The sequence below is a fragment of the Typopeltis vanoorti genome, chromosome 11 (genome assembly GCF_054136105.1).
Source record: "Typopeltis vanoorti isolate ZY-2024b chromosome 11, IOZ_Tvanoo_1.0, whole genome shotgun sequence".
Lineage (NCBI taxonomy): Eukaryota > Metazoa > Arthropoda > Arachnida > Uropygi > Thelyphonidae > Typopeltis > Typopeltis vanoorti.
In genome coordinates this window covers 124461121-124481877 of record NC_143559.1, presented here as the reverse complement: position 1 = coordinate 124481877, position 20757 = coordinate 124461121, and the positions used below count along the sequence as shown (strand labels likewise).

The 20757-nt window shown below is 35.5% G+C and overlaps 1 protein-coding gene across 2 annotated transcripts in view; it reads right to left on the bottom strand.

Annotated features, from left to right (window-relative positions):
* LOC150102021 (protein spinster homolog 1-like) overlaps positions 1-20757 on the bottom strand; it is a 303327-nt gene that overhangs the window by 78738 nt on the left and 203832 nt on the right. Inside the window, exon 11 of one of the 2 annotated variants that reach the window (XM_090400212.1) lies at positions 6640-7412. The exons of the other annotated variant lie outside the window; for it this stretch is intronic. Coding sequence (XP_090256338.1) covers positions 7300-7412 — 113 coding nt within the window. The 3' untranslated portion in view covers positions 6640-7299. Of the gene's footprint in view, positions 1-6639; positions 7413-20757 lie in introns of those variants that run through there. 2 annotated transcript variants of the gene reach the window in all.

Below are 20757 nucleotides of genomic sequence, written 5' to 3'. Positions count from 1 at the left end.
TGATAGTTGCTTTCTCGAAGTCAACCATTAATGTTTCAGGATCTAATGATGAATGATCTAATGAAGCCCTTTAAGGCACTGAATAATCTGCTGTAAGTTAATTCTAATTTGCCAGGAGGCAAAGTAAAAATCTGCCATGGAATCCTTAGGAGTTGCCTGCCAGTCCCAAGCCTGGATAAAGGAGGGTCGGTCAGATAAGTGTCAATGCTCTGAGCGTAAAGAAAAAACACGATTGTTATCTGATGCCTATACGATCAACAAGGTCCTGCGATACCAATTGAGCGATCAGAGCTGGATCGAAAAGTGGGATATTGAAAGGAAACAGAAACAAACTAACAGAACTATTAGCAGTAGGAACATGGAACGGACACTTTGGATGTCAGGAAAACTAGAATTACTTCACGAGGAAATGAAGAGATATCGGTGTGATATACTAGGTCTGGCAGAGATGCCATGTACATCATCAGGAGAGATAAATAGATGCAAAGTCATATGGTCAGGGCATGGCACGAAGCAGGAGTTGGCTTCCTTCTTAACAAAAGAGCTAGAGAAGCACTGTTAGGCTACAAACCAGTCAATGAATGAATCATAGCAGCAAGATTTCAAGGAAAACCATTTAATATATCAATAGTTCAGATATATGCATCCACATCTGAGAGACAATAGAAACAATACCAAAGCAAGATGAACTAATTATTGAAGGAGATCGGAATGCCAAAGTTGGAATAGATAATGATGGTTGGGAAAGAGTCATGGGAAAATATGGTTTCGGAGAAAGAAATGAACGAGGTGAAAAAAATGTTAGAATTTGCTGTGGAACACCACGAGATGATCTGTAACACAAGATTCCAACAAAAGGAGTGTAGAAAATGGATGTGCCAATCAAATGATGGGGAAAACCAAGAATATCATTGATATGATTATGATTAAAAGAAGATGGATACCATCAGTGCAGCAGTGTCGAACTTATCAAGGAGCGGATATAGACTCGGATCATAGTTTAGTGATTGGAAACATCAAGTTGAAATTAAAAAAGAAATATAACCCCCAACATCAGAATAGAAGAGATACAGCAAGAATAAGTGAAGCAAAAATATGAAGAAGGGGTACAGAACAGTGTTAGAGGAGAAAGTAAAAGGTGTGAAAAGAGAAAAAAAAAATGAATCTAAAAGTGAAAGGAGTAATGAAGGTGATAGAAGATGCAGTTGAAGAAACAGTACCAGAAGAAGAAATGGATTAGACAGGAAACACTGAAGTTAGTACAGGAGAAAAGAATGTTGAAGATAAGAAGGGACAAATCAGAACAAATAGAGGAGCAATATAGAAGAATGTGTAATGAGATGAAAAAAGCAGTCAGAATGGATAGGATGAAATGGTTAGAAGCCCAATGCAGTAATACAGAACAGTACTATAGAGAGCATAAAACTAGGGAGGTGTACAAAATGATTAGAACCATTAATAGAAGGTGGCAACCAAAACAGACCACAGTTAAAGATGAAAAAGGCAAAGTATTGATGAATAAACATAAAATTGTACAGTGATGGACAATATACTGTAGTGAATTATATAAAGAAAAACTAGATTTATTTAGATAGCATTTGGAAATCGACTTTAGAATTGAAGCAGATATCACTGGGTAATGAGTATGATATGGACATTTTAAGAGGAGAGGTAGAAAAAGCAATAGGATGGCTAAAACATAACAAGAGTCGTGGTAACGACTCTTGTTATGTTTTAGTTATAATCATTGGAGAAATGATTAAACATGGTGTCGAAAGTATGGTTACAGAAATGCACCAAATATGGAATGTAATATGATAGGAAAGAAGGGAAAATGCCAGAAGAGTAGGTGAAATCGATATTAGTGACATTATACAAGAAAGAAAATAAGCTAGAATGTAAAAATTATAGAACAATTGCTGACAAGTCACTTCGGTAAATTGATGATGATATTGACAGAAAGATGGAGAACACAATTGGAAACATACCTTGCAGATAAGCAAGAAGGATTCAGGAAAGATAGAACTACAATTTAACAGATTTTGACAATGCGGATAATAGCAGAGAAAGCTAGGAGAAAAAACAAAAGCATACATACCTGCTTTGTTTGATTGTCAGAAGGCATTTGATCAGAACGCAACATTAGCAGTGCTAGATTCCTATGGAATTGACCATATTAAAAGATGTTTATAAGAATGCAATGGCAGCAGTGAGAATAGGTGTTGATTTGGGGAAATGGTTTAGAACAAGCAGAGGTACTGGACAGGAGAATCCAATATCACCAAGCATTTTAAGATGCACATTTAGAAAGAGCAATGGACAAAATGAAGGGAGATGAAAAAGGATTATCAGTTACATGGGATGAGAATTAACAATCTGAGATTTGCAGATGACATTATTATTGAAGAAGACGAAAGAGAACTAAAAAAACATTGAAACTATTAAATGAGGAAGGAAAGAGATTCAGACATGTTATGAACTTAAGAAAAAACAAATACAATGATATTTGGTGAGAAGAACATGAAACAAAAGATACAAGTGGATGGAACTGATATAGAAAATGTAGAACAATTGACACATTTATTATTATTATTATTATGGGCTCCAGGGAGTCCTTAGACTCATCGAAGGAGGCCCCAAATCATGTTCATCACAACTATTTGATATTCACACAGTATCTATCATACCTTGCCTTAAACTCATTCACTGTCACAGCAACCACTACAGACTCTGGCAGCTTATTCCACTCATTCAGCACTCTAAAAGTACAGAACCCAGATCTAACACCCTTACTAACCACACTCTTGCCCAGCTTCCATGGATGTCACCTAGTCCTTCCACCACCAACCCTGTTTTCAAAAATATCTTCTGAATTAATTTTATAGAAACCCTTCAGTAATTTGAATGTCTCAATCATATCTCTCCTCCTCCGCCTATCAACCAATTTCTGCAACCCACAAATCCTCAACCTGTTCTCATAAGGTTCATTCCACAGACCTGCTATCATCTTGGTCACTCCCCTCTGGATCCTCTCAACCTCCTACAGAGGAACAATAACATGCTTGTCTCTGCTCGTCGGCCACTTTTGCAATGTGCCCCCTAAACTTCAACTCCTTATCCACCAACACTCCTAAATCTCTTGCCTCCTCAATTTCCTGGAGTACAGTTCCACCAATGTAGTAAACTGCTGCTAATCTTTTCACCCCAAAATGCATAACCTTACATTTTGCCACATTAAAATGACATCCATTCTCCTTAGCCCAGATCTCCAATCTATCCAAATCATCCTGCAAAATTTTTGACATCATCTGCATTCACTATTGCCCTGCCCAACTTCGCATCATCCACGAACAAATGAACTGTTCCTTTCAGATCCTTTCCTATATCATTAATAATATTTGGGAAGTAAAAATGACATACAACTTGTACTGTAAAAAAGAAATAAAAATCAGGATTGTAAAGGAAAGAATAAATCTGAAGGCCATGGGTAACATCTGGAAAAGTAAAGCAATCAGCTTCTGAAACAAAATTAAGAGTACTAGAAACATGCATCTTTAGTGGTGTACCATATGGATCTGAAACATGGGTCATAAATAAGGAATCAAGAAAAAGAATTTTGGCATTTGAAAGTACTTATTACAGGAAGATTCTACGAATAGGATGGGTACAGAAAATCACAGATGAAGAGCTCTATCAGAAGATACAACCAAAGGAGAATTTAATGCAGAAGATTATACAACGAAAGCTGCAATAATTTGGGCACATCTGCAGAATGAGCAAGGATTGGAAGATAAAGAAATTCATGTTTGGTATTATGGATGGTATAAACAGAAGAGGTAGACCATACAGAGAATGGATAGATGACATAAAGGACTGGTGTGGAACTGGTGTACAGAAACTGCAACACTGGACAAAGAAGGTGGAAGAAGATAGTGAAGGAGGCATTGGACAGCGAGCCCATGGTTCATGATGATGATGATGATGATGTAAGCAAAAAGATGTGGAATGCTATTACTTACTATTACTATATGTAGCCTGAATAACTGATATTTATTTGGGCTGCATTTAAAAGTAGCGTTGTACACCCAATCCTTATTATTTTCAAGGTCATCTGATACAGCTTGTGTACCCAACACTAAAATTCTCTCTTCATCATTACTATCGTATAATAAAAACTGCTCACCATTTTCTAGAAATTTATACTCATCAGTTCTTTCAGTCGGGATAGGGGTGCTTGGCCTTTCTTTTGCCTCCATCTAATATTATGACACAAATTTGTTAAAGACGACATCAGAGATGAAGTCGTATCTAAATTTGTAAAACTTGATAGACTTTAGATTTCCACGCTTGAGAAGGGTGACAATGTTCACGGAATGTTTTACATAATGGAGTTAGTGCATAGAAATATTTATCAAAGGAAGTACAAGCAGACTGTCAGTTAGAAAGCTTAATTTTAAAGAAATTACCTTCCTCTAACTAGTTGGTTGGTAAGGTCACCAGATTGTTAATTTTTACAGCGAAAACATCTTGTGGCAAATTTTCTGGCCACGCTGAGGTGTAGCTGATGAATAGATTCATATCACATGCTTCATCTCCATTTGCACCAATTTGTGTAACGAAGTTCCATGTGTATCCTGACAATAACTTTACAAAATCCAGCAGTATCATTGTAGCCATTCTGTTTATCCAACTGAATTATTATTAAAAAGTTGATATCTTGGCTGGAGTAATTACTTTGACAAAAATGTTAAACAAAACAATTACTAAGGCATGACCTACCCTTCACAACACCATATACTGTTTCCCCTCTTTCATAAAGTATCATTCTTATCCATCCATTCCTGGATTACATCTTTGAGTAACTTCTCCTATATCTTTACCACCACTCCCAAAATTCTAATTAGAATATAATTCACTATTTCTATCCTGGATATGCAGCAGAACTACTACCAGGCCAGAGGTTTAAGTTTAACCACTGAGCCAGAGGAAATGCTAATAAATTTGTATATTCTTATAATACAGACTGATATACCATCTAATATCATGGCTGTATTCGTATGCACAGAGATTCTGAAATATCCTAAATACTTCCAATTCAATCTCTATTTTCACATCAGCCAGTAGTATATTTTCACCACAACGAACCCTTGCAATGTGGCACTCAGCAACTATCTCACTGCATTACTAACTTTTAAGCCATGTGATTATGTTGAAATGCTAAGAAACCTATAGTGGACATAAGAAGTTAAAAAGATGAAGTTTTGGAAAAGAAGAAATTGCACCAAAAAGTTCCTAGCAAATAAAACGCAGCAGATGCCCTAAAAGAATACAGAGAAAAATGTAAAAGTAGCAAAACAAAAGTCATGGAAAGACTGGTAAGAATATGGAAAATAAATATCAGGAAGGTGACAAAAGGTTCTGGAGACTATTGAAAAAGCTTAAAAATAGAGGGAAAGAGTACCGTAAAAGGAATCAAAGATGATATGAAACCAGAAGATAAGAATATCCTAGATGGCTGGAGTAATTACTTTGAAACAAATGTTAAACAAAACAAGCAGTGACAGAACCATACTAGAATATTTTCAAAGCATTATATTAAAAATGAAGATATTAAAAAAGGAAGTTGAGATTATTAGCATTCAAATATGTGTAATCAGAGCTAATCTAAGGTGGTATGGTCACTTAAATAGCATGGGTAGGAAAGGTTAGCCAAACAGGTGTTTGATGCCAAGATGGCAGGAAAAAGACCCAGAGGAAGACCAAGGTCTAGATGGACTGATTCAGTCAGAAGTGCCTCAAAAGAACGGAATGTTAGATATTACATTACTGAATGGTTGACAAGTAATAGACTACTTTCAGAGAAAATTTTGATAGATTATTAATAATGTAAACTTAATGATGCAGTGCTGTCATAGTAACCTAAACACCCCTTGTGGGTACATATCAGGAAATTGATGATGATGAAATAATATTAGAAACTGGAAGATTATTTTGCTGTCCTTTATATTGAGGTGCTTCCCCCAAAGTTGCACCATTGCAGGTGCAAATGCTATGCTAAAGGAAATAAACTCTACAACAGACTATTCCTGTGGGTCCTAAAGAGTTCAGTATAAAAGTCAACTGTATTGCTATAATAGATCTGATGTATGTTCAGTAGCAAATCATTTAATATGATCCTTCTTAGTTGACATTCAAGTGGCATGATTATAATAAACAGACATTAAGTACTTTAATGTCTGTTTATTATATCTTTGTAGTAGGTCAAAATTGCTGGTCAGTCATATTAGTAATTAATGAATTCTTAAATTAATGTTTAAGTGTTAAATATATATAGCATTTGTTTAAAAATTAAGTACAATTCATAATGCAAAGTATTAAGGCAAGTTTGTTTATAATTTTTTTAAAATACCTTGTATTAATATTCTAATAGTTTTTATTTTAATATACTGTTAGTTTTCCAACTTTCCTGTTTAGCATTAACAGCTCAATGATCACACATTAAAAATGACTCATTCATTAAGCTGCTTTCTTATGCTATTATGCATTTAGTTAGGAATTTCCTCAATATCTTCAAAATGAGTAACTGACAGCAAATATATTTGATAGAACTACAAACTTTGGAAGAAAGACTAGTTTACTACTTTATTCATTAAGGTGTATTTATTTCAGTGTCTCACTCATATATAAAGAGGGGAAATAAATTTCATTTTATTTCAAGCAAATTATATTTTCTTTTGCATTACTGGCAAACAAAAACTGTTAAAGCTATATTACAGAATAATACTCATGATCAGAGGGAAATCTCAAAAATAAATTCAACTCAGAGAATCAGTGGCTCTAATTCAATTTTAAAGAGTTCTGTTTCATAGTAAAATATTACAAAACTGTTGAAAAATTACAAAATTTAACATTCTGTAAAATATGTATAAAAGTCTGGTATCTCATTTTGCTAATATAAGAAAATGGATTTCAATTAAGATAGAAAATGGGATGAACAACTATGTATATGTAATATGAAAATTTGAGATTACAGTAAGAAAACAACAAAGAGAATCCTCAAAATTGAAAATTATCAATATTCGGAAATCTTACTCAAAAACTTGGTGTAAAAATATAACCTTTTAACATTACAACACAACAATCACATTGTACAATTCATAAACACACAGCAACTATTTTTTAATTATTATAACAAAAATTGATTACTTATGTTACAGATATACACAAACAATATACAATCATATTTACACTAGACCTTGACTCATTAGTGGATAAATTCTAAAGCAAATATTGTATTGTTCATGTGATAAGTTGATCAGTATCATTATACCAAGATGATTCTCCTTCAGAGATTTCAGTAGCATGTGGCAGTATATGCTCTCTGGACAAAGGACTGGGGACAATCTTGTTCCCTAGTTAAGAGGAAAAGGAGATAGGGAAAGGAGAGTATATGACAGTACATTGCACACATAAGACAAAGACAACAAATAACACTAAAACATATACAGTATATTAAACCTATAACATATTTTTCATAGAATTAACAGTAAAGTCAAATCTAGTAGGAGAGAATATAGCAGAGGAATTGTGTTTCTGAGGTAACTATATAAACTATTTTGAATAAAATATTAAAATTGTTTTTAATTGGTCAAAAGGTGCAAATTTTATCAGTACTAATAATATACCCTATGCGACAAAGTGATTATCTTATCAAAGAAGTCAGAAGTTGTTCATATTATTCTAGCAAGAAGTGTATGCCACTATTCTAGCACATCTTTTTCATCAACCTCAAATTACATTACACCAATACAAAAAGTGATGCGCTTTTCTTACTCGCACTATTCCAGTGTGGTTGTCAATGTTCTCACCCATATGTTAAAATCACAATTACATCACATCAACACAGATGGCAGTGAACTGTATTAATGATATTGTCAAACATCAAAAAGCAAAACTACCTAAAGGATAAAAATTTCTGGGTACATAGTCTACATCATTTCCTGTTTCTCTGTGAATATAGTAATCAATGTCTTGTGATCAAGACAATCTGAGAAGAAACAAGCAAAAAAACAATGCAGAATAGCTACTCTGAGCTGAATTACTTAAAAAAAAACTGTTTCTAGCAATTTAAGTATTTAGCGTATAACATTTATTTCTTTATGGATTTAACATGCAAACTTGTGATCAATGTAAGAAAATTATTATTATTACATGACACCTCCAGGGAGACCAAAGACTCATCGAGGGATGGCACCTGCTCTACAGATGTCTTCACCAATCAATCCACCAACTACAATCATCTACATCAATGCCATCTACCACCCACTACCACCACTTGTATTTTCACTGACAATCACAAACATCCATGCCCACGGCAGGATTTGAACCCACAGCCTTTTGGCTGAAGAGCGGATACGCTAACCACTCAGTCAACCAGACCAGCGCGAAATGCAGATATTGATCTCCAGAAATATGCAAATCAGTTTTACAAGTATAAGCAATAAGCTAACTAGAACTGCAGTACTCTACATGTCACAATATAACAAACCTAAACAATCTGATGTTTGACGATATCATTAATACAGTTCACTGCCATCTGTGTTGATGTGATGTAATTGTGATTTTAACATATGGGCAAGAACATTGACAAGCACACTGGAATAGTGTGCATCACTTTTTGTATTGGTGTAATGTAATTTGAGGTTGATGAAAAGATGTGCTAGAATAGTGGCACACACTTCTTGCTAGAATAATATGAGCAACTTCAATAAAAAGTGCTAAGAAACTTTATCTACTTTATACTATAAAATGATAAGCTGAAATTGGAAACGGATGCGACGTTGGCTTGAAATTAGATGTAGGCTGTAATGTTTTTGTCAAGTTATTTGAAACGTTTTGAAACTCAGGGGCCACCCTGAGTGTAGAGTCTTCAAAATTTGAGTCATCAGAATTCAAGGAGAACCGGCCTACCAGTCCAGAACACAGGAGATTGGGCAGCGTAGGCGTCGGAACCCCCTAGTATGAACTATAAAAGAATGCTGTTGCACTTTTACTGCTAGAAAAATGAATAGACTGTCAGCTTGAGTATCTTCATCAATTCTCACTCATTGGTAGAAGGGCAATCTTAGCTTGCATGATGCCTATCATACCTTTGCCTTAAATTTGTTCACTCAATATTGATGCACATTCGCCACTTCATTTAGACACAATTCACTTAGCCATGACAAAAAAAAAAAAAACCCAACTCCCTCTCTTGCTGATAACAATTTATCATGATATGATAAACTGTCATCAGCTGAAAACAGAGAGTTTGATTTCCTAAATCACACTCTCTGTTTTTGGCTACCTATTCACTAAATCATGTAACTTATATACCCTTAATGTATCTTCAGAATACATTAAGGGTATATAAGTACTATATAATACTTTTCTTACTTGACATATTCAAACTTGAAAGGCTGATATTTTAACTGAAAAAATTGGAATACGGCAATTACATGTTGCACTAGCTACCCTGGATAATCCAGAAGGCATTAAAAAGGATAGCATCTCAGACAATATGAGCAAAGTTCTTTGAGCCAATTAAAGGAAATAATGTGAAAATGAGGAATTTCCTAAATGAATGTTCCAGAAAAGATTTATACAGGAATATGAGATAAAAGCATGAGAAAAATTATTGCAAGTAAAACTGGAAATGGACGTAAGCCAAACAATTTGCCAATACTAGATTTAATTATTATTTTTTTGTTATATTATGACAAAATTGATGCAAAATCCTAGGAATATAATACAGGTATTTATCTAAGCTCTATTATTGCAAAATTCATAAGGTAGAAACGAGAGAAAAAATTTGTTCAAAACAATTTATAAGATGTATATTGAATAATAAGATTAAATTTATAGGGCAATACATAAGCTGCAAATCAGCAGTTAGAAGTGAAAGATATACAAGAAGGTAATCTGATGCCAAATGAGATATAAGGTATGGTTATATGATATCTCCACTCTTACTTATCTCTATGGATCACATTAAGGAAAGTGATATCAAACAAGATCAAATAGGAGATATTAAATTTAGTATCAAACTTAGAGAAACATGACAATACCGAGGACTGTCAAAGCAGAGGTAATCTGAGATATGAAATCATCGATAGCATGATCACTTAAACAGAATTCTTCTGTGATTCTTGCATTCATTCTGATTTCCATTTTTTATGGATTAGCTCTCCTCTAATCTGGACTTCAACCTTCTGACCAGACATTCTACATTATGTAGTGTAGCCACTATAAAAGTTTTATATCTCAATTTAATCATATCCAATCAAATAAGTATTCCACTGTCTTCCCAGATTTCCAACATTTTATATGAAGCATACTCATAACTGCATTCCTCTTATTTTATTTAATTTTTTGAAAGTAATTCCTCCCAACAATGCTATCCTATCTTCAGATTTATGCATTCACTAATAATCCCTTATTTTTTTAATGATATTCTTCCATTTTCAAGCATTTTTCAACTGCCTCCAGAATATTTGCACTACATTACATTTAGAAAATAAAAATCTCCTATATTCTTTTAGTCTTCCTATGGCTTATTTAGCTACTTTATGTAAAATGAAAAATATAAGAAAGCTAAGTTCTTACATTTTTCTCTGTATTCTCTAAGGGTATATGCTGACTTTTAGCCAGTCCCATATGGAGGTGGCAGGGTTATTCCTCCCAAGAACTTTGTTTTTTCATTCTTTGTATATTCACAAATTTCACAATTTTTGACTTGCACATCTTAGCCACACACACGCTATTCATTATCTTCCTCTCATTCTCAATTATATCACATACTGAGCAACACACTTACCCACTTTCGATCTATGCTACAATATAATTCTTTACCTACCACAACTTCAAGTCCTTTTAAGTAATTTCTAAATTTCCAAGTCATCTGTTCCCAGAACAGTTACTCTGATGCCCATTCTACCACAATGACTGTCATCTATCTTATAGTGATCCTCCAGAAACATGCATGCATTATAATATTCACCACACCTCTAATAAAAGAATCAATACAATGCCACACAATCACCCTTTGACACCCACCCCTTTCAGCTTACTTCCTTTCCCTCATTATGTCTATCAGTCACTTCTTCGATCTTCTATAGGTTTCAAATTCGCTCCTCATTTTCAACAATCTTGCCTTTCCACCCTGCTTTTATTACCTTCATTTCATCTTTGCCCCCACCCTTTTTTTTTTTGTATACACTTTCAGTTGATTTGCTGTTTCTTCAAACACTCTAGTCAACCATCTTGCATACTCTAATATTCTTTCTTTTCATTCATCCTCTCAAGGTAAACAGTTGATGTTTTTTATGATGTTTCATAAAAAATTTTCATATTCAGTGGGAACAATCCAACAAAATTTAATCTTTGAACTCAAACTGTATAAGATCTCCATTTTTTCAAGAATGGAAAGGACAATATACAAACAATGCATTACAAAAACTATTTCTATCTATAAATTTAAGAAGCTTAATACTATAACAAAGTAAAATCCACAGTATAACATTAAAACATTCATGAACAGCAGAGTTCAAAAAACACTACCATACACTTTTTACACAAACATCACAGTTACAATTGACGACATGAGTCATGCTCAGTTAACTGAGACATTCACAAACATGGAGCAACAAGTTGCCAGTACCTGCAGAGGCAGCCACTTCCAGCATTTGTTGTGATACGTTACGTTGGACATCTCTCAAGGTATGTACTACCACAAGCATGTCTGCCTATCTTGTATATCATGTCTGTAATAAATGATAACTCAGGGCCTCCTACAAGTGAAATATCCTGTATTAACACAAATAGGGGTGTTAATACAGAACACCTCTATTAACAGCCAAGATTTGGGAAAGTTTCATCCTCAAATTATTATTACGGCCGACTCCAGGGAGTCCTTAGACTGATCGAGGGAAGCCCTAAACATCATGTCCACACAACTGTACGACATACGATGGCCTGCATTTGAATGGATTTGGTGTGCGGAGACTGGAAAAAGTGTTGCTGAATGAAGTGAAAATGAATGTGCAGAACCAGGGAAACTAGAACTACCAAGAAGGGGGGGGGGGAAGTGGATATGTGGACATCAGTGAGACAGTTGAGTGTAAGAATGTATATAATGTACCCGAGCCAGTACTAAGGACAAGAAATAGGAATGGGATAGTTAGAATAATGCATCAAGATAGGGGTGGGACAAAGGGACCTCTGCATTTCATGTACACTAATGCCAGGAGTATTAGGAACAAGAAGAAAGAATTTTTGGCCTTGATTGGCTCTTCCTGGCCACAGGTTATTGGCATTAGCGAAACATGGCTGACGGAAGATGATATAGTTAGTGGGATAGAATGTGTAGGTTATAGTGTGTTTAGGAGGGACAGAGAGAATAAAATGGGGGAGGAGTGTTATTGATGATAGCTGATGAACTACACCCAAGGAGAATTGAAGTGTTGTATCGCAGGATAGTGAAGAGCCATTTGAAGCTATTTGGTGTGAGTTTGAGACTGGCAGAACAAAATATACAGTTGGGTGCTGCTATAGACCAGGTGATGGAATAGTTGGTGGAGATAGTATGCATAAACAAATTGATGAAATGAGTGGAAGGAGGGTAATTATTATGGGGGATTTCAACTATGGTAACACTGATTGGAAGGAGGAGAGGACACATGTGAGGAAGGAACTGGATTTTATTCAATTATTAAGGGATAACTATCTGAGACAGCATGTAATTGAAAATACTAGGGGTTTGAGAGTGCTTGACCTGGTAATAGCATCTGAGAATTTGACTGTAATGAATATGACAATGTTGCCACTTATTGGTGAGAGTGATCATAAGGTGTGGTTATAAAGTGAAGGTATGGAATTTTCAATTAACACAGGGGAGAATGATAAGCAATAGTGTTTCTCCCCGCATCTTATATTTTTAAATTTATTTAATATAATATTTCTAAATCACTTAGGGAATTGAAACAACGTAGATCCGAATATAAATTAAATTATACTTTAATTAATATTTCCGATATTTCGGCAATGTCACATTGCCATTTTCAAAAGGAACTTACAAAAAGGCAGTTGCACACAGGCACTAACAATACAGTAACTGAGAATGAAGATATGAAGCTATCGTTCTCCTAGAAGTCCTGATGATGCCCTCTGGCGGGCTAAGTAGGCGTTCTTGGCCGTTGGGCTGAAGGTCTGTTGATGTATGCCTCCCAAATTTGGGGCAGTCGCATACAACCAAATTTGTTGAGGTTCGGAGAGTTTCTTAGGGCAGAGGCTGATTCCATAAATAATCTTTCGTATTTATATTTGCTCCGGTGTATTACTGTAGCTTTCTTCCACCGTATTCTGTGGCGAGTATCCAGAGCATGGTCTGCAAGACCAGAATGGCTACACTTGTAAAACCGGATGTAGTCCTTGTGTTCAGAAATTCTGATATTCGCTGTCCTGCCTGTTTGGCCAAAGTACGACAGTTTACAACTGCAAGGGACTTGGTATATGCCAGGTAGGTCTAGGGAAAGTGGTTGGTCTTTGGTAGAGCGGATAAGGGATGCCAATTTTCTGTAAGGCCTGTAACAGGAGGTGAAGTCATGTTTTTTTTAGAATTTTGGTAATTTTTTCTGAGGTGCTTCGGATGTAGGGGATGGTGATGGATTTAGAGTAATCTTTTTTGTGGAGGGGGAGGAGGAGGGGGGCTGTGGTTTGTAGGTTTTAATATTTTTTGGATTTTTTTTTTTTGGGGGGGGGGTAGCCATTGGCTGAGAAAGTGTTGAGGATGTGATTTAGTTCAGTGTTAAGGGCTATGTCGTTAGACCAGATTAGTTTAGCCCTGTTGTAAAGTGTTTTTACCACTTCATATTGTTGTGAGGGGTGGGTGGGATTGTTGGTGGATGTATCTGCCTGTATGGGTGGGTTTTCTGTAAACTGAGAAAACCAAAGTTCCATCAGGCTGGCAGGTGACTAGTGTGTCTAGGAAAGGGAGGTAGTTGTTTTCCTCTTTTTCCAGGGTGAACTTGATTCTGGCGTGTTGGTTGTTTAAGTGTGTAAGGAAGGAGAGGAGTGTTTCAGAGCCATGTGGCCAAATAGCGAACACATCATCAACATAGCGAAGCTATATGGTTGGCTATATGGAGCCATATGGAAGCCAACCATATAGGTTGGTTTCCATATGATGGACGCACCATCAGGACTTCTAGGAGAACGATAGCTTCATATCTTCATTCTCAGTTACTGTATTGTTAGTGCCTGTGTGCAACTGCCTTTTTGTAAGTTCCTTTTGAAAATGGCAATGTGACATTGCCGAAATATCGGAAATATTAATTAAAGTATAATTTAATTTATATTCGGATCTACGTTGTTTCAATTCCCTAAGTGATTTAGAAATGCATAACCAACGTATAAGCTTGTCTACGAGAATTTAATATAATACTGTGTCATTTCATTATTGAATTAAATTCCATTTTATTTCAAATCACTTAATTTTAAATTTGGGCATTAATTGTAGTCATATTTTATTGTAAGCACTGACTAGGTGGAATCTGGCATGTGGTTCAGCTCTGTAAATAGGATTAGCATTCTTTGTTGTAGCTTCACCTTGTGATTATGCTAATGCACTGATGATGACCAGTTATTTTCCGGTCAAAATATTCACAGTAATAAAATTACTATATTGTGAATATGTCTAATTATAATTATGTATGGTTAACATGTACTTGAAAAAGACAAGACAAGCACAGTACATAGGAACTATGAACAAGACAATCACAAATTAGTGCCTTTAGTATGAGATACACCAGAAAGTCACCGTTCAATAAATTCTAAGTAGGCTTTTGAATATGTGCTGGGTTTATATGATTTAATCATTACTCTAATGTAAACAAAATGATCCCCCCCCCCCGAAAAAATGGATATCATCTATTAATTTGTATTTCACTTCCATATGGTGAACCTATATTTATTTATATGAACTGATAACCAAAAACTAATAGTTCATGATATTGTGTAAACCAATAGCTAACAGTAACACACATGCGTAACAACTAATTTATACATTTCATCTTGTGTGATTATGAAAAATCAGATTATACATAGCAGAATTTACTTTTCAAGTTATTTTATGTGAATAGTTAAACAGAAAAATTGTATGGCAACTTTTTTCTTTTTTAATTTTAAACTTAACACATGAATACATTTCATTTTAAATACTGATTATTTGTATGATAACGTAGTCCTCTCACTGTTGATAAAAATTGATCAATCATGAAATGTTTTCAAATTAATGAATACATTATTAATTTTAAAACATTTTATAGTTCTCTAACATTTAGATTGAAAGATGATCATTTTATTTTCTATCTCAAAAAAGTTAGTCCAAATCTTATTCATGCATGTAATGAAATTTAACATGAGTTCTCTCTGGTATTTGGAATCTGGACTTATTTTTCAGAGTTGCAAAAAAATAACTGTCTTTTATCAATCCAAATGCTTCAAAGAATAATGAAATGTTTTTAAAATGAAAGCATCCATTAGTTTTATAAATAAATTTGTGGAAGCTGAAATCACGAAAGATATTTCAGTATACTGTTGTATCTTTTAATGGTCTACACATCAAAAGTCTGTGATTAGTACAAAAAACTTAAGAGTTTTCAATATCATAGAGAGTTTATTTACATCAGTACAGTACATTTTTATTCTTAGCCTGAGGCGAGTGAAGGAAATACCTAAGGGAACTGCTGTTTGTAAAGTAAACACACCTTAAAAAGTGATTTTAAAATGAATATTGAAAAAGGTTATGGATTTTCTATAGTTTGCTCTCAAAATTACTTATATTGGCTAGTAAAATTTTCTGAGCAACTTTTTTGATGTCCAAAGCATTTATAACATCAATGGAATTAGCTATTAATCATTTAACTTCAGTAGCAGAATTAAGACTGAGGGTGAGAAGTATTAATTGGAATATTATCACTATTTTTTTCCCCTAAATTTTTTCTTTATCTTATCTGGGTAGAATTTCAAGAGATTGCAATTCATGTAATTCCAGTGAATTAAGAATTCAGGAAACCTATGAAATTGCAATTTTTGACTGGAAGAATGGTGGTTTGCCATACATAATAACAATACAATCTGTTTAGTTCACTTTCTTTCCTTGTTAAATTATTGCGAATTATTTCTATGTAGCAAATAAAACCTAAGCACAGATTGATTCATATGCTAGCTGTTACTCATATCACGATACACAATTTAAATACTGAAAACAAAAGGCACAAGTATTTATATGACTATCCATGAAATGTAAATTTGCAAATTAGTACTATGAAGGGCTAAGAGATTTCAAATTTTTAAATATTTTACATAATCTCAAAACCCTACTCAACAGACCAAACAATGAACTTTTCAAGACACTTCAGGCCTTCGATAAGAAGGGGGATGGTCTCATACTGGACAATGAAATTCAGCTCCCACCTATATATAGACTTGCATACCTATGACAGGATTCAAACCTGCTCAACCATACTAGAATATATGGTAGCAACAAATGGTCTACTTAAAGTCTGTTTCAGATTGGAGAGCTGGTATGCTAACCTCATGTTGGAAGTTTAATGGAATATTTACAGCACTAAGAAAGGATTAAAACTAATTTTTAATGCTTCCAATATTTTGTTTCAGTCACTGAGACATCTTTGGAGATTACAAATAACTTTTGTAACACGCACTCAAATACAACACAATACTAAGTAAAACTCGTGGATGACTTTAAAGTCCTATCTAGGTGGTGCACCCTCTATTGGCATTTGTAGGTGGCCTGGGATGTAAAGTGGGATCTCTGATAATTAAATGTTTCCCAAATTTTTGGAAGTTTTATGTAACCGTATTTATTTAAATTTGGTTGATTTCTGAGTGCTGTCACAGATTCTAAAAAACGGTCTTTCTTTTTTTACTTTACTATGGTGGAGCATGGTAGTTTTCTTCCAGGAGATCCTGTAGGTTGTATCCAAAACATGGTCTGCATGGCCAGATTGACCATGTGTTCTTCTAAATGGATGGTTGCTGATCTACCTATCTGTCCAAAGCAAGCCAGCTTGCAGGAACAGAGTACTTTATATACTCCAGGCACTGAGAGAGGAGGGAGTTGATCTTTGTTGAATGGATAAGGGCAGTAAGTTTATAGTGGAGCTTAAATGCTATGTGGAGGCTGTACTTTTTTTTTTTTGAAGGATCTGGCTATTTTTTCTGATGTACCACTGAATGATGTAGGGTATGGTGATGTCATTTCTGAAGAGATAGGGTAATGGGAGGAACTGATGATTTTTTTTTTTTTTTTTTGTAATCACTGTAGTCATTGGAAAGGAAGGTGTTGTGTATGTGGTTGAGTTCAGTTGAAAGGGAGGTTTCCACTGGAACAAAGATTATGGACTGTATTGGTTAGAGTTTTAATAACGCCATATTGTTGATAGGGGTGGTTGTGGTAGAGTTTTGAATGTATCTGCCCGAGTAAGTAGGTTTCTATACACAGTGAAGAATAGGTTACCATTAGGAAGGCGTGTTAGTTAGGTGTCTAGGAAGGGTAAACTATTGTTATTTTCCTTTTCCATCATAAACTAAATTCTTGGATGTAGGCTATTGAGGTGACTGAGGCAGGAGTCTAATGTCTCTGGGGCATGAGGCCAAATAGAGAACACATCACCTATATATCTTAGCCAGACAGAAGGTTTGAGAGGGACCAAGTCTATGGCTCATTTTTCAAAATTTTCCATGTAAAAATTGACGAGTGAGAGGGGGAGAACCCATAGGTTTCCCTGTTTGTAAATTTTGTTCTTCCAAGAAAAATAACCCACAACTGATGGCAAAGGAAAAGAGATCTAAGACATCAGAAGGAAAAACATTTTTTTTAAGAGTGTTAAGGCTAAGAAGAATGATTATGAAGTGATTATCTGGGTGACTGATAGCTATACAATGACTTCTGTGCAGAAAGGATATGTGGAACTATAAGGCTGGTGAATATGAAAAACTTAGACAGCTTGAAGTTATAGCATAGAATAAAGTTAAGAGGGAGATAGTTCTTGATTAGCACCTAAGCAGTTATCTAGCAGATGCAATATCTAAATGTATTCTAAGGTTCAGGAAGAAGGCATTACAGAAGCAGCTTAAGATAAGAGTTAATAAGTTTCATGAGAAGTACAAAGAGCAGGCGACAAGAGCAACTTGATTATTAAAGGTAGCAAAAGTGCAGTATGAGTAGCAGTTAGCTAATGAAGCCAAAATACCATAGCGAGTTCTTTTGATATCAGCAGAAGAAAGAATGACTATTGAAGGATGATAGTGGTTGATGAAAATGATAAAAGGATAACCATTGTGGAGGACAGAGTTGAGATATTAAATGAGCAGTTCATAAATGTATTTCATACTTGTGAATGTTACATCATGCAAAGTTTGAGAGCAGTGGATAGGGAGAAGGAGAGACTGTGCAAGCAGGAAGTATATGGAGAAATTAATAAACTTGATATTAATAAGGCATTGTGGGATGTAATAATATCACGGGTTTTGAGGGAATGTGCCAAGGAGTTTATGCCTGCCTTGACATACTACTCATTTAATATGAGTCTCACAACGAGCTAAGTTTCAAAGGAAGGCAAGATTGTATAACTTCATAAGTGGGGTAACAAAGAGCAAGCTTCAAATTATAGGCCAATTTTTGTGTCAGGCATTGTGGTTAGTGGTGAAGAGGTTAGTGAAAACTAGGATCCAGAGTTTGGTTGACAATAGTGGTATTCTCTTTGATGAAGAGCATGGATTTGCTAAAGAAAGGTCATACACTGCTTGGAAAGAAGTTAATGGACCCCCCCCCCGACCCATGGGCAAGATGCATTGTGCCAGGTAATGAATCGTGTTGGTAGACAGTATATGATGTCCCCAACTCAGTGCAACTGTATCCAAGTAAAAATGGCTGCAAGAAAGGAACTGACAGTTTGAAAGAGGTGTTGTGAAAGGATGGCACGTTGCCGGCCCATCTGTTTGGAAAATTTAGCCACCGCAGGCTAACAATTAGTTATACCATACTGAGATGGAAGCGCAGGGAGACTGCAAGTGCCTAGCAGTGGATCATCCACTCACTGAATGTGACTGTAACGTGCTACTTAGGATGATATGTGAAACTGCCATTTGTCCACCGACACATTGAATGTGGAGTTTGGTGCATCGATTGGAACACAAATCTGAACAAAAACATTTAGAACTGAGGTTCGCCACGTGGGTTTCCATGGTAGGACTGCAATATGCAAGCCCTGCATTACCAGCATCATCTTCAGTGGTGTGCAAAGAGTGCATACAGTGGGACATGGAAGCTGGGAAAGCTGTGTTATGGAGTGACGAATCATGCTACACCCTCTACCGAGCAGATGGATTGGTACTGGTGTGGTAGATGCCCAGTGAACATCTTTTGCCAGAGTGTGTAACCCCAACCATGAAATTTGGAGGTGGCAGTGATGGTATAGTCCTGTTTTGACTATAGACCTCTGTTTGTGGTGCCACAAACACTGAACTCCAAAAGGTATCTGAACATTCTGGACAATGCAATTCTTCCTACTTTGTGGTTTGATGGAACTAACCATAGTCTCTTTCAGTAAGACAATGCACTGTGTCATACGGCTGCTGCTGTAACTGCATAGTTTGTGGAGATGAACATCACATATGACTGGCCTTCCCAGAGTGTCAGGTGAGGTCAAGGGGTGACCATCTCAACAGTTCGGGACCTTATTACATGCCTATATGAAGATTGGTCCAAAATTCCCACTGATTGCTATCTTATGCTTGTCAAAAGTATGCCCCATAGGACCATTGCAGTCATTGCAGTGAAAGAAAGTTCTACTTCTTAAGGTGGGTATCATGGCTGTTTGTTCCTTACACTAAGGTGTCTGTTGACTTCTTTTCAAGCAGTGTATTTTAGTAATCTGCTTACTTTTTATATGCTGCTCTTGCTCATGAAAAGTTACTTGCTAACCTGTAGTATATTTTGCACCGTGGGTGGGCCAAGGATTTTTTTTTTATATTTGTTATCAATTATATATATATATATATATATATATTTGTATTTTTCATTTATTTTGTACATAGTCCAGAAATCCTGCTCTAGAGACAAAGCATGGAACTTTTTCATTCCATTTCGGACCTCCAGTAAGCAGGCCATGCCCACGGCAGAATTTGAACCCACAGCCTGTTGGTGGGAGAGTGGTTAAATTAACTACTCAGCCAATCAGACAGGTTAATATCTATTACAATGATTACCTAGTAATAAGGTTCCAGGTGCACTGAACAAGAGAGATGGATACACAGCAGTACACTTAGATTTTACAAAGGCTTTCGATAGTTAAACTAGAAAGGTCTGGGTTGATAACAGATATATCCCCGAAGAGGAGTTAGTGGTGTGCCTCAAGGGTCTATTTTAGGGCCACTGCTGTGACTTGTATGTTAATGATATTTGGGAAGGTTTGAATGGGGATATTCAGTTGTTTGCAATTGATGGGAAGAAATATGAGAAGCAGAGCAGATGTGGTTTTACACAAGAACTTGAACATGCTGAGTGGGGACACAGGAATGGAGTTGACAGTTCAATGTTGTAAAATGTAAGGTTTTAAAATTTGGAAAAACAGATGGAATACAGAGTATACAATTGGTGTGGACATACTAGAGGAGGTGGAGGAAATAAGAGAT